At 42.4% G+C, this 15161-nt stretch overlaps 1 protein-coding gene across 1 annotated transcript in view; it reads right to left on the bottom strand.

The window, feature by feature from the left end:
- Positions 1-1569: 1569 nt before the first annotated feature.
- The window catches only part of SLC39A6 (solute carrier family 39 member 6), a 28232-nt gene continuing 14640 nt past the window's right edge, over positions 1570-15161 (bottom strand). The window contains exons 7-10 of the mRNA XM_054985263.1: positions 11124-11495; positions 10053-10133; positions 7032-7222; positions 1570-6206 (exon numbers count right to left, since the gene is read on the bottom strand). Coding sequence (XP_054841238.1) covers positions 6054-6206; positions 7032-7222; positions 10053-10133; positions 11124-11495 — 797 coding nt within the window. The 3' untranslated portion in view covers positions 1570-6053. The remainder of the gene's footprint in view (positions 6207-7031; positions 7223-10052; positions 10134-11123; positions 11496-15161) is intronic.

The following is a 15161-nucleotide window of genomic DNA, read 5'->3' as shown; positions in this document are numbered from 1 at the left end:
CGGCGGAGACCCGGAAGCACTCGCGGCTGCCGCCACGGCACTTCCGGTTTGCCCCTCTGCTGCGGCGAATGAAGCTGAGAAACGGTCGGCGGGAGAAAGGCTCCGGGGTCCGGCTAGGCCGCGGCTGCTCCTCCAGTCACTGGCTCGGGCGCGGTTTAAACAGCCGCCTTCCGCGTGGGCCCCTCAGCGTCCGCTTCTTCAGCAGCGAGGCTTCACGGGCAGACCAGCCGGCCCGTTCTCTAGAACTCCTGAATTAGAACAAAATAGAAGAGTCCAGTAGCACCACAGCTCTCGTCGTCTCTTTGCATGCATGCATCTGACGAAGAGAACTGTGATTCTCGAAAGCTTATGCTACAGTAAAGTTGGTTAGTCTTTAAAGGTGCTACTGGACTCTCTTGTATTTTTCTACTACTGACTAACACGGCTACTCCTCTTGAATGACATCGGGGGTTTCCCCCGGGGGGTGGGTTACATGCCATTTTTGTGTTGTTTTGATTTCTACCACAAGGCTTTCCTTGGGGCATTTTACTTCGCACCGGTGTGGCTGCAGTCACTTAGAAGGGCAGGGCTTTTTAGTAGCCGTGCCCTAGCACGTGGGGCTGTCCTGGCGCGGGGGGGGGGGGGGGGGTGAAAACCAGTGCAATTTTGTAAGTACCAGCACTTTAAAAAAAAGCATTGTAAAAGGATGTCTCTAAAGTTGATAGTGATGTGGGTGAGCACGCGTTATACATTTCGTGACTTCACTACAGTCTTACAGCAGCCCATATACAGGCTTTCTCTGTGGTGGCCCCTACCCTATGTAACTGCGTGCCTGAGATCAGAAGAGCCCCCACTCTGCAAACGATGCAAAACCGAATTATTCAAACCGAATAATTCAAAAAGGCTTTTGTATTGGTCTGAGATGTTTTGCTAACGAGTTAAGGGCCATAGATTTCACCACTATGTTGCCTTATGTACTATCTGTTGTTTTAAATATGTGCTCCTATGGGCTACCTGAGCTTCATGTTGTCTAATGTCAGTCCTAGAATTGCTTATGTTCTGTTTCAACATTTCTTCAACTCTGTATTGGATTCTTGCTAATGCTATGTCTTTGTAAGCTTGTGTTTATTTACCCTGTGGCATTATGGAAATTTACTTGATATTGACTACTAATCTTACACTGTGTAATTCCTTCCCCTTGAGTCTCAGTAAGAAAGGCGGACTATAAATGACATAAATACTTCAACAGCCTAGTTCTTGGCTGTTCTTCTCCACCTTCGTATTGGTAGGTTCTGGCTTAACTGTTTGAAAGACTTTTTTTTCATGTAGCTCTTACCCATGTTAGATCCCTGACTCTGTCAAGAGAAAGAAGGAAGACCGGCCCATGATTTGCTTGATAAATCTAGAAGAGAGTTCCCCTTAAGACTTTCACAAGAGAATGCTTCCAGACTCAAAATGGGCATGCTAACACTGTATTCTTGCTCTAAAGGGTTGTCCATGCTTAAACTATTACAATAACATGGAGAAATCCAGCAATTCTGTCTCTGCATGAAAACACAAGAAAATACTCAAGCAAGTTTTATTGTCACAATTGTTTTATGCTTTTTATTACATGGCTACCAATGTATTTCTCACTTAAGGGCAAATAGAGGCAAGAGGGAAATATGATTTAAACCAGAAAGATTGTAAGAAGAAATGATTAACATCACCTCATAGCTGCACATTGCATCAGATCCACCTCAAGTGCTTTTAGCATCTAGGAATCTCCTGCAAATAAGACTGTTTACCCCGAAAGATTTAAAAATTGGTAAACTTTTAAAACGGGTAAACTTTTTGCAAAGAGTTCTCGTCTACTCTTCTTCCGTATCTTAAGTGCAAGAAACAGAACTAAGATAAGGCAGTTCCAAATGCCCCCCCCACCCTCCGCACTTACTCTTCCAAACCTTTCCAGCATTTGCTCAGTATAAGGCATCCATGATCGCAACATACAAAAGCACAGGTTTTGCTGCTCCAGTGAGATACATTTGATTGCTCCATTAAAATCAAATGTTAGGTTGCAATCCAGTACCTAGTTGGAAGGGAGACCATCTGAGAAACCCCAAGGCAGGGGAAAGTACAAGGGAAATTGACTGTAAATTAAGCAGAGTACAATACATTGCACCAGGCTTAGATCCAACCAATGTTTCCCACAAGTTAAAAAGGGAGGAGAGGGGGTTCTGTTACGACCTCCTGTCTTTCCATTAGATTTTGCCTTTAGCCCTTTTCTTCTTGCCCCCGCAAGGCAGATTGCTGCCACCAGAAATTATATTCCAAAATAACTTAAATTTCCCCTTTAATAACATGCCCAAGTATTAGACCCCTTCGTGGGACTATGTGGCCCCGAGGATAGGAATGGGATATGGGGATAACATATACTCTGGGATACATTTCTTTAAAAACAACTTATTTTTACAAGAAGCGTATCGGTTTCATATGATTTCTTAAGCTTGATGGTTTCAAAGAGTATTATCTGTTCTTAAAGTTTCTTTTCATAGACAGTCACTCAAATCTTCATAAACTTTCTCAGGCTGCACACACAGTTTGCCAGCTTCAGATATCAATTTCTCACTCAAATATACATAGATTTTCTCTCAGGTGTACACAATTTGCCTGCTTTAGAGATAATGAATGTTTTCTTTCAGACACAGAGTTCAGATTTCCACACAGGTTATATTTCTCAGAAATGGTTAAACATGCTCAGGCTGCACACAGCTTGCCTGCTTTTCCCAGACTGCATCTTTTTTCTCCACTCAGTAACTAAAAACTGCAGTTCACTCGACCCAGACACTGTCATCAACCAATCATCTCACTCACTCATCCCTCTCACGCCCCCTCTTCATCTGTACCATACCAAGCATTTACTCTCTCTCTCTCTCTCTCTCTCTCTCTTACACACACTTAAAATCATTACAGCTCCCCTTTGACCACCTGAAGGCTATGCTGGGGAACATACATACACAAAATCCATGTGGAATGGGAGCTGTAGGAAGGAGAGGAATTAGCCCAAGCAATTCCAGCAAAAGAGCTGGCTGGATCCAACTCACTCTCTGCAGGTCCAGGATAAGCAATGAGCGAAATCAACTGCCTTGATAATTTTGCACTGTGCACTAAATCTTCCAGTCTTTGCTTCTCTGAAGACTGTTTCTTAAGTGAACAAGTGATAGAGCAGACAAAGCAGAGTGTGTATGGTTAATTCTAGAATCAGTGTAATTTAGCTCAAATATACAGATTTTTAAAAATTTCCTATTATACTATTAAAACGTAGAAAAGCCTGCTGTATTACCGGGCACTCATGTTACACAAACAATTGTAAAACTATTTTTGTATGATGATCAGGATGATGATCAGAATGAATGGTACTAGACAGAAATATACATAGAAGCCCTGTATTAAAATTGCTAAGTTGCTGTCAGAGCCCATGACAGTTGCATACTAGGGGTGTGCATCCTGAAAAGATTCGGGTTTTCCGCTTCGGGTTTACCTGAAGCAGGAAAAAAATTCGGAAATACCGTAATTCCGAAGAGGCAAGCTGCTTAGGAATTATGGTATTTTACTCGCTTCGGTATGCTCCGTAAATATTCGGCGCATACTGAAGTGAGGGGGAGCAACTCCCCCACCCCCACCTCCCTGGGGCAACCCCTCCACCTCCACCCACTTACCTGGCCAGAGGGGGAGGGAGATCAGTTGGGCAGCGGGCCACCACCATGGCGGCAGCATGCAGCTGCGACAGCCTGGAGCCAGCCGGCTCCTCTGCCACCACACTGCCTCCTGAGCCTGCAGGGAGGTGGGGAGGGCTGGAGCCTCCTCCTCCTGCCGTTCCTGCCCCTCAAATGGCCGCGGCACCGCAGTGGCCATTTGAGGGGCAGGAAGGGCTTTCTCCGCTGCCTCTGCTGCTCCGCAGCCCCAGGGGCAGCAGGGAGGGCCGGAGCCACCGCTGCTGTTGATGCTGCAAAGGTAAGTGGAGGTGGATGAGGTGGGGGGCTAGGGCTGGGGTGATGTTTAAAGGGCCCCGCCACTGCTTGCAAGCAACTGCGGGGCCCTTTAAACTCAGCCCCGAAGCTTTCCAAAGCATTATGAATGCTTCAGAAAGCTTTGATTCGGGATTTTCTAATCGGGGCCAGCATGCTTTATGAATTGGGGCCAGAACCTTTACGGATCAGGTCCGATTCTGGCATTTTTCCCAAATTGGATTCCCAAACCGCACATGCCTATTGCACACCTCAAACTCAGTATCTCAGCTTTATTTCCGTTTGTGAACATGGATTTTTTAAATAAATAGTAAAGACTTTTAGAGGGATAGGGACTAAAAACCACTTTTTACAATAACAAATTGCTGCTGTGGAGACTTGTGATTCATAGGTCAAGCCTAATTATCTCACCACACAAGATACTCAGTTGTAGATTATATTATACATATAGATGGAATCGGCAGAAGTGATTTTTACTGCTTTCTTCTAACAGCTCCTTGTGCCCAAGATGCTACTGCTAAGGGCCTCAGGACCAAAACAATATGCCGTGCTAGCATTCTGGCAAGTATGAGATGGAAGCAGCAGCATCCTGTTATCCGCCCTGAGCCTGCGAAAGCGGGGAGGGCGGAATAAAAATGTAATAAATCCTGACCTTCCTCTCTGCATAACTTAGGCTAAGTGCTCTGCCCTGTGAAGCAAGCAAGAGCAAAGCACCCCTCAAGCAAATACTATTAAGCAGTACTGCTGAAATAGACATTGCCCAAAGAGGAAAGTTGGGAAGATCTACAGTTTCTTGGCTCCAGCAGGGTATCTTTCATGAACAAGACCAGCATAGTATTATAAAGTAATGATGTAATGCTTTTAAAATACAACATCAAGACAACTGAAGCAAAGATGTGGCATTTAGCCTGCATAAAGACATTTTAGAAGTTATTTATTTTCATTAATTTAGTATTGCAGAATAAGACAGATGACTGAACATGCTATCAAAGCTAGCCTATGAAATGTCTCTTATCAGCTTTCCCAATTCCTTCTTACATGTGTGTGTAAAGCTTTTCATAGTGTCCAGCTATCAAGAATCTAGTTCCCCAGGAAGTGAAGGATGTTCTTTCCATTGGTGTTTCTATTTTTAAGCATATGAATAGTCTGAAAAAGTTTTCATGATTAAACCCGCTGCCCTTTACTGATTGGCTGCTGAAAGCTCAGTAAGATACACATCACTACTTAATTTAGACAAAATTATCTGCAATATATAGTTCATGGCAGAGCTACCTGCAGTTCCCACACCCCATGCTCTTGTTTGCACAATCCACTCCTCATGACTCACAATTCTGTGTTACCCCACATCACCCTCTTGGCAAGCTGCTCCCTTTTCTACTGCTTCCATTTTCTGCCAATACTTCCACCAAACCTCATTACATAGCAAAGCAACGTTCTACATTCTACAAGCAACTGCACAAATTGTTCTGGAAGGAGGTAAGTATATCACCCCCTCTTTCTTGAAGCAGGAGAAATTGGACCTATTACAAGGGTTTTACATTTAACTACTGTTACCTGTTTAAAACCGCATATACTTTATGATTTAACTGTTATATCGGAATGCCAATCTAAATGACAATTTGTTCATTAAATCTCTTTGTTACATTGGCTTTACTGTTTTAAGAATGTACAGAATACTAATTTCCCTCATCAACAGCAGGAATGAAAGACACAACTTTACAATTTTTCTATTTTAAACAACACTGAAAAATAATACCATTTCATGAGTTTGTACCACGCTGATAACATATACGGGACAAAGACAAAGCCTCATTTATTTATGACATGCTGTAGATACGTTCACAAAATTAAATAAATTAAAAAAAATTAAAAACCTCTTCCCTTACAGTTTTAGGTTCCATCACATTTGGCAAAATGTGATACTTGACTGACCAGATTCCCTACATTGCACAGTATTCAACTGCACACTAGAAAAATGCCCAGTAAGGGGGCAACTGAGGGGGAAGGAAGAAGTGCCTACCGTTAATTTTCAATACCAAGGTCAACATCAGAAAAGTAAACAAAACATCATAAATTTATGCTGAACACAATTTTATGTTCAAACACAGAGATAAGTAACATGATGCCAAAACCTAACAAAATCCCAGCGTTTTGTAACAGGAAATATCCCCAGCGGCTACATCCGTGGTCACTAGCATCGTTGTGAAGCATTTCAGGCACCTGAATTAAAACACGAGAGAAGTAATTAGCTGTTGATACGGTGTAGGTGACAGCTATGCCAGTCCTGGAAGCATGATAACCATGCTCCCTCCATGCTCACCAGTGGGTTTTCTGGAAGCAGCTGGCTGGACACTTAAGATGCTATACCAAATGGAATCTTAGTCTAATTACCAGCAGGACTTTTTTAAAAACAGAAATCCACATAGTGGCATATTATTTACACTGAACTTCTTAACAAGTTGGGTTTCCCCACCTCAATCTCTTTTATGGCACAGACTTGCTATACCAGCAATTAATTAAGGCACTATTCCAAGACAATGTCCCCAATCTTGAGGTCACTTTGGCTGGAGGAATGTCTCAGTGGAGTTCAAGTTGCAAATATCAGGATACTACTAATATCCAGTGCTTTTCGTGTCACTGTATCTAAATCCAAAGTTCTGGCTCCTACGTGGGTAGTGAAATCCATGCAGAGGGGGTGGCCATGACTAATCCAACTGTGTAGAACACAAATATTCTCTCTCTCTCTCTCTCTCTCTCTCTCTCTCTCACACACACACACACACTCTCTCTCTCTCTCTCTCTCTCTCTCCATTTAACAGCAACATCTACAGGCATGCCCATGTTTTAAAAAAGCAAAGCACGCAGATTCTATCACACAAAACCACAATGGACAGAAAGTCATGCACCTCAAGATTCTGAATGAAGCACTGGTGGGGGCTGCTAAGATGGGAGCAGGGAAGGGGGGGCGGGGACAGAAGCAACAGTGATCACGGAAACAAAATTCCCACCCACCCGATTCCTCATGGGTCCTTCACTTGTACTTACCATATCAACAAGAGCCACATACATGAACAGCCCAGCTGTAAGTGCAAAGATCCACATGGAAACATTGTCAGCATAGTGACCGATGAGTATTCCAGTAGCCATGCCAAGGTAAGCCAGCATAGCTGAAAGGGCATTATAAAGAACCGCTTGTTTGACAGTCATGCCAGCCTTAAGAAGAACAGCAAAGTCTCCTGCAGAAGAGAGGGAAGGCTCACGTTAATGTTAAATGGTATTTTGTCATTATATTAAATATTATTTGTCATATTAAATATTCCACAATATTCCATTTCCATTTCCTCACTATTAAAGACTGTGCAAAAACAGTAAGGCCTTCAAATGCTCTTTTCTTAATTTCTTTGCTTTTGCCTGTCTTTCAGGAGACCCAACAAACCTGATTTGCAATTAACAATGCAATTGTATACAAAAAGTTTATTTGGGAAATACTGTGGGGCAAATACTGTGGAGCAATCTCAGTTTCACGTTAAATTGGAATTTTAAAAAACCTAACTACTCCCAGGAATCATTAAATCAGTGGAACACACCTATTGATTTACCATACAGGCAGCGGGAATGGGAGAAGGGTTTTAAGAACTTTAATGCAAATAAACCAAAACTTCCTTAAAGGATCTTGATAAGAATATTCAATTCTACAATGAACAAAGCAGTATAAATGGAAGCAACCATGAAGAAATATTGTTTGTTCTAGCGTTTTTAATGTTCATTCAATCAAAATGACATGTGTTTATTTTATAAACGACGTTTGGACAGTTTCTGGAAGAGTAAAGTAAAAAATATTTTTAAGTTGCTTAAGTGATACACACACTTTTCTATGTTGATCTGAAAGCAAGAAGATTAAGGAAGCCTGAACAACCTAATCCAGTCCCATCATTTACTTCACAGAAATATTTCAACATCAGGGACACAGGCATCCAAGCACTATACAAACAAGGAGTTGGAATTGTCAAGAAACTGGCTACGTCGGGTCTGATTCTTGGACTATTCAAACATAGGTTCAGGCTCTTTAGCCTTGTAAGAAGCAAAGAAGGCCTTTTCCTCTCAGAAAACACAGTCAAGAAGACACTGCGGGTTCCCAGACAATTAGGAAGGAGATGGAACTAGGCACTGGTGCACATCACAGAGCTCAGAAAGGAGTTTTGCACTCCGCATTCCATCTCACTAACACACAGCACTCTGGGAGTGAAGAGATTTGCTTCCACTTCTGCAGACGTGCCAACTGCAGGGGCATGTCATCTCAAGGCGAGCCACCTGCTGATTGATCAAGCCAGTCTGGCCATACTGCAGGCAGGTGGCCGTAATGTTTGAACCCTCCTTCTAGTTTTGTCCTTTGTCCTATGCTAAGCATCTCCTGACCCGGATAGCCCAGGCAAGCCCAATCTCATCAAATCTCAGAAGCTAAGCAGGGTTGGCCTTAGCTAATAATTGGATAGGACAGAGACCTCCAAAGAAGACCTGGGTTGCAGAGGCAGGCAATGGCAAACCACTTCTGTTAGTCTCTTGCCTTGAAGACCTCAGCAGGGGTCACCATAAGTTAGCTATGACTTGACGGCATTTTCTACCACCATGCAAAGGATCACATCTCCTGCGATCTCTCACACAATCTTGCTCTCTGGACTTTGGATTTTGAAGCTTTGCCTGGATTATTGTGCTCTATCTGAAAGGTAGTATCTGATTTAGGACTAAAAGCTGTACAGTACTATTAGGTTAGTTATCATGTTATCATCTTCTCCTGTTTCGCACACTTCTATCATTGTAATTTCTAGCACTTCTTTTAATCAACTTTGTTAATCATATTCTTGTAGAGTTACTTGGATCACAGTGCTTCAGTCAGAATCCAGCACCATGGCCCATTTGCTACAACTACCCAAGGAATTGTTTTGTGGAACTCAGTCTGCAAATTGTCCTACCGTGCAGGGCTGGCTTCTTTTTGTTTTAACTCCCAGTAGGACTTGAGATTTGCATCTTGGTCTCAGGCCGAAGGGTAGCCGAAGAGGCTGGTGGTGGCTTTGCTACTCTGGAAGTGAGTAGCTTTTGAGTGTTTTGGAGGTTTCCATAGGACTGGGGCAAGAGAAGTATGAATTTGCAATTTTTTGGTCTTTCATTACAAGCCATGTCTTTTAGGTGAACAACCTACGGCATCTGAAGGGTTGCCCCACAACTGCCCTTTGGCCTGATTTACTATGCTGGCCATTGTGCACTGTGACCCTACACAGGAATGGGAGGGGCTGTATTTTTTCCTATCTCATATTAATCTTTCGAGGGTCGCAAGAGGGATAAAGGGAATGCTTTTTAGACTAAACTGCCTTGTTTTCTGAAAGAACTGAAGCTATATGAGCAACGGAGAACAACCAAAGTTGATTTCGGCAAATTACTAACTCTGTGCTGGACAAAGAATAAATATTTAGTAACTAGCAGTTATTTATAGGGGATTTTTGGTTTCTTTCATCATCTCATCCCTAAACATGCTTTTGAAAGGAACCCGTTCGTTCCCTTGCGCAGCCAATGCTAAAACAAATAATCTTAAGTGATGAAAATTTATTGTTTGCCTGGTAGCTAAAGCAGTGAAACTTCCCTATTTACACTTGACTGATGGTTTAAATCCCCATCACTCCCTTTAAGGCATGGAAAACAATACGCCATGACGACATGCTGTAACAAGGTTTTGGGGCCTCTGTAGAAGAGGCCTTCCAAATGTGCCTCTCATCAAGCATGCATACGATGAAGGGGCACTTTCACACTCCTTTAAGCCCTGGCTGTGCCAGGGAAACTCAAAGGGCACTGAAAGGAGCGTACAGAAAAAGCACCGCTGCCTTCTAGAAGCACCGCACCCAGGAGCAAGCAGGGATCTCTGGAGAGAACTCCCCGTGTCGTCACAGGGACTTCTTGCTGGAAGTCCACACGTTGCTGATTGAACATTGGGCCTCAGCAGAGGCACAGCCTTGGCAACCCTTACCAACCACAGTCCTGTACTGTTATTATTATACTTGAATGTGTGCCTCTTACCTAACTCATGTGGTAACTCATGACAAAATACTGCAACGGAGGTACTTAAGCCACTAGACAAGCCTTCAGTAAAAGCAGCACCTGGAGGAAGGAGGAGGGGAAAAAAAACACGTTGTAGAGAAGCAACCTCACTTGGGAAATCTGAATCAATAATCTGCATAAAAATCTAAGGGTCAAATCAAATTCTGGTCACCCTCTTACAAGGATACGATAGACGTAGAAAAGGTAGAGGGAGGACCCCAAACATTATAGGAGCATAGAGGGTATGTGTTTCATTTTTACTCTGTTCTTTGCGCCAAAAATGGGCTCACAAAGCAGTTTATAGTGATTTGAAATACAAATACCTATCACAGAGAATAAAAGACATGCAGGGAAGAAATGCTTATTAAGGCCTGGGTCTAAGCAAAGCGGGAGATCCTCTGACTTCGGGAACGGCAGTTAGTAACTGGAAGGAAGGGAGCCCTCACATAATCCACGTGAAGCAAGGTTAGAAGATTAATATCAGAACAAGCATGTGACACGGATATCAAATCAGATTAACTGTTCTACTGAAATCGATGTCCTTGTCGTCTGTAAATGTGATTAGATGCAATAGAAAGATTTCGAATTTAAAGAACTCTTCACCTGATTGCATAGCATTAGAACTAACAGTAATAATAATCAACAACAACCAAGAGTACAACTGTATATTCTTAGTATGTATACAATAGCTTGGATCCCATCTAGAATTTCTGTGCGTCCAAAAAGGATGGAGTTCTTTGCTGATTCCGCCTCCCATGAGACGTCTATCATTCCTCCCCCACCAAACGTACCTGGGGGCTCTTCAAGACCAGCATTTGAGGAGCATTCTGGGCTGCTGAGTGTGGGAAAGAGAGGGAACTGGCAAACCCCCCTTGAAAATTTTTAGATGGGATCCAAGCCACATGATTTGGCCTGCTATTGCTACAAAGGTTCTCCATATCCACAATCCCTAATTCTATATTTGCCATATATTGAGGAGAGGGGACAGAGGAGAACATCAAAATGAACTAATACATAGATTTGGGGGAGGGGTTAGAAACGGCAACTAACCAATTGCAAGACCATCACTGAAGTTGTGCAGTCCATCCCCCATGATTACCATCCAGGCTAGCGTCGCTATACCAGCATCTTTAAGTTCTTCACGTGAATAGCGCTGACTGTGGCTATGTGGATGATGGTTCTGGTGGTGATGGTGATGCAAAATATGGTGGTAGTCATGGTGATGATGGCTATCTGACTGCCCGAGAGTGTCATGTAAATGGGAATGGCATTTGTTTCTACATCCCCTGGATGCGTATTCATGGTCAGCAGCCTCTTGATGGGAGTGAGCTATCATCACTTCTTCTTCTTCTTGCACTACTGGCTTCTGAGAGATGAAGTTGGATGGATCTTGGGAATCTGCTCCCAAGTAGCCTTCAGGACCTTGATAAAATAAAAAGAAAATCCAGAACTCAAGTAGGCTCTCAATTTTTTTGTTTAAGGCAGAGAATTAGAAAAACTTTTTCATTGACAAACTGCAATACCTCATTTTGAGAAAACTAGATAAAACATGCTCATTTCTGATCCAGATTCAGACTGCTTCTTTGGTGTTAGTTCGTATGTGCAAACCAGCCACACTTGAGAAGACCATGGAGTCTCCCATGTAAAGGTTTACATTGAGAATATCGGCATGAAGTAGGTTATACATGAATGCTGTTGACTTGTGAGAGTTCACAGGGGAAAGAAATTCCATTCTCTCCTTCCGCCCAACCTTCCTTCCTGCAGCAGCTGTACTTCCCCACAGCCATCTCTTGCTTTACTTCCCCACAGCCATCTCTTGCTTTCTCCACCCCACCCAAGTCTCTTCTTCCCTGCTTCTAACTGCTTCTTTACCCCTACCTTAACCACCCCTCTCACCCTCGCCTTCCGCTTACTCCCTTCCCGTTGCTCCTTCTCTCACCCTCGCTGCTTCCCTATAGCTTTCCTCCTCCCATCCCTGCAGTCTCCACAATTTCTTCTCACATTCCTTTCCTCGCTGTAACATCAACTGACATCTTGCCCAATGCTTGGGAGACAGGCCCTTTCTTGTATGTGGCAGCTGAAATCTGAGAACGAATCTTGCAAGATCTCAGACATCAAAGTAAAAAAAAAACACATATACTTCCTTTACTTTAATTTTCTGCATACCTGGAGGTTCACCTGGGCTTGCAGAAATCGCTATTCTAGTCTTGGGTGATCCCACTGTGTAGATTTTTCAAATTTGTTAGGGCTATGACTGATAGACAGACAGACAGGCAGAGAGATGGACAGAATACCCTCTCAACAGGCATTTCCATAATTATGATGGCTAGGAATGCCATGCGACTGTAAGCATCTTGCCCCTGTGGACTGCATCCATATACACACTGGGTCACTCTTGGATGCCTTCAGGTAATCTTTTGTATAGTAAGGTTTATGTAGAGAAAGTAACTGGCTAAGTTTATCTGTGCTCTGAGATGCACCAGAATCAAGAAGTCGTGTTCATCTACAAAGCTAGCCTCAAAAAGATCTTATTGAGAACTCAGAAACTTATTATGATAGCACAAATCTTTGCTCTTGGCAAGAGCATTCTAACATTTGGGGAAGCTGGGTCTGAAAAATTAAGCGGCCAAACTATGCTCTTCTTTGGACAAGAAGCTCAAGAAATTTATAAAAGAAATGGAAGCACGGATTATTGCAATTTGATAGCGATTGCAATGAGGACTTACAAGGAAATGAAAGAAAAGCTAAGAGTCTCTGGATTTCACGATCAGGATAGAAGCTTAGACAAGAAAGAGACAGCAAGAAGGTCATGAAGGAAACTCAAGAAAAATCCTTCTTGAGGGCTCAAAGATAGAAAGAAAGCATAAAAACCACATGCAATAAAAGGAAAAGATCATGTTCGAAATTAAGTCTCTGAGAGCCCCTAGTGGTGATGGGGACGAAGCTGCAAGTGGACTGTTCTGGATAATGATGAAGGCAGCACTAACATGACCCAATATTCTCATCTGTGGCATTCAGAAATGCAGCAGGCTCCAAAAGAAACACCAGGACTTATCTGCTAGGAAATGGTCTTGGTCCTACAGCCACTTACGACAAGCCAATCTCTACCACACTTTATTCTGCTGTAAGTTTCACAGCTAAGCCCTACTGAGTAAGGTTATGTATTAAAGCTATAATTGCCATTTTCTTAAGCCAGGTAAGAGGTGCTGCTCTGCAAAGCCCCTTGTGAGCCACACTTCTTCAACACAATGCCATAAGAATACAGATACACTGTCTCCCACCTCTGACCACTTTGTGCAAAGGTACAAGAAGTGTTTCTCAGTGTTCCCTCCTCTCAACCTAGCAGCTTTTATGCATGCCTGCAAGTGGGAATAAAGAAACAGCCAAGGCATTTTTAACAAAATTATGCTGCAGGCTTGATGCTGCCTCCCCTGGGAAGCCAGTGGGATAATGTGCATCCGTATTATACACAAAATCATTGGCAGAGAAAAACTGCATTTTATTCCTATCTACATGCATGGCAGGAAAATGAACACAATGGGGAAAAACTAATATGCAAACATGAAAACACTATACTTTTTATTCACTCTGGGTTTGAATTATGAATTAGTCTTCTATTTAAAAAAGTAAACTGAAGCAACATTCAATGCTGCAATCATTTTTAACACACAATATTGTAATCAGCCTAAAATTTTAGACATGCCTGAAAATATGTATTATGTAAATAAAAAAGCAAGCAGCAAATTGTATTAGATAAGGCACCATAAAAGGCAGAAAGCCAAACACTGCTCCATTTGAAAACTGAACAGTTAATATCAAGATATATTAGAAGCAGCTTTAGTAGACAATTCCACATACTGTTCACGCCTTATGCAGAAGCTACAAGCCACTCAAAACCATTCAAAACTCTTTCCTTCCTTTGTAACTCGAAAAAGTAATTTTCAATACGATCCTGAAACACATCTCTGATTAGTATAAAATGCAGTATAAACACATCCTGCACAGATGAGAAATGTTCCTGGAAATCAAGATCTCATCCACACAAGTCAGCTGAACTCCACTGATGGGCCATTATCTGAATTTCCTTTGCAAGCAATACATTGCAAGAATGCAGATTCACATTCTGTGGAGAAAAGCCTTTGAACTTGGGAAGGATTTCCAGAGCGCTTTGGCAGACTGTATGCTGGAGAATCAGTAGAAACCACCAAGGCAGTTCATCATGCTGGTAACAACAGTCATCTTTTAATCACATGTGCAGAAGACGTAACTTGCACAAGATACCTAAACAATCACACCGCAGGAGCACACTGAGGGACATCTTTAGCACTGCTCTTACTCAAAGAGGTCATATGCTCCAACTCCCAGGCATGCTTTCAGAATTGCTGACTCCACTATTCAATAAAATCTGAAAATGGGAGAGAAAGCACAAGTTGCTCCTAGCGCTCATAAAAAACCAACAGTACCTAAAGTTTTCTTAACTAAATGTTCAGACTCAACCTGACCACAGAAGAAAGACAAAAAGGTTAAAATTCCTTATGGTAAAGAGAGGCACACAGAAGCAACAAGACATCAGTTGCAAACCTAAGGCTGGAAATTGTATAAATTTTAAAGCCGCATAAATGAACAATGGTAGAAGGTCAATTTGCCCTCACTTTTTACTGTGTGCTGGTTCAGACAAGATGTCCATTATTTCAAGAGGCTGAACCTTGCTCTGCCTCCAGTTCTTCACAATTCAGTTAAGGTAAATACTCAGATTTCATACAGTTTCACTGAAGGCCTTTGGTTTAACCATGTAGCAGGTTGGGTTCTACTGACACTTATGACACAATTATTTGTCCTAGCAAAACACTACCATGTAATAGACCTAACTTCCTGAATCTAAAACCACTCTGATCTTATTTTCCAAGAGCATTTGTCCACAACTTTTCATTTCAATCCTGAAATGAGATTACTTTAAGGCGATGGAACAGACTGTCAAGACCCAATGTGTATTCACAGCTCTTAGGGTGTCAGCTCAATAGTATCTCATAGACTAATAGGTACAAAGATTACCTAGATGAGCTCATTTTCATCTATTAGTTCAACAGC

This window comes from Eublepharis macularius, chromosome 7 (assembly GCF_028583425.1).
Source record: "Eublepharis macularius isolate TG4126 chromosome 7, MPM_Emac_v1.0, whole genome shotgun sequence".
NCBI classification, from domain to species: Eukaryota; Metazoa; Chordata; class Lepidosauria; order Squamata; family Eublepharidae; genus Eublepharis; species Eublepharis macularius.
Note: the sequence above shows the minus strand (reverse complement) of the source record. Positions and strands in the feature narration are given on the sequence as shown.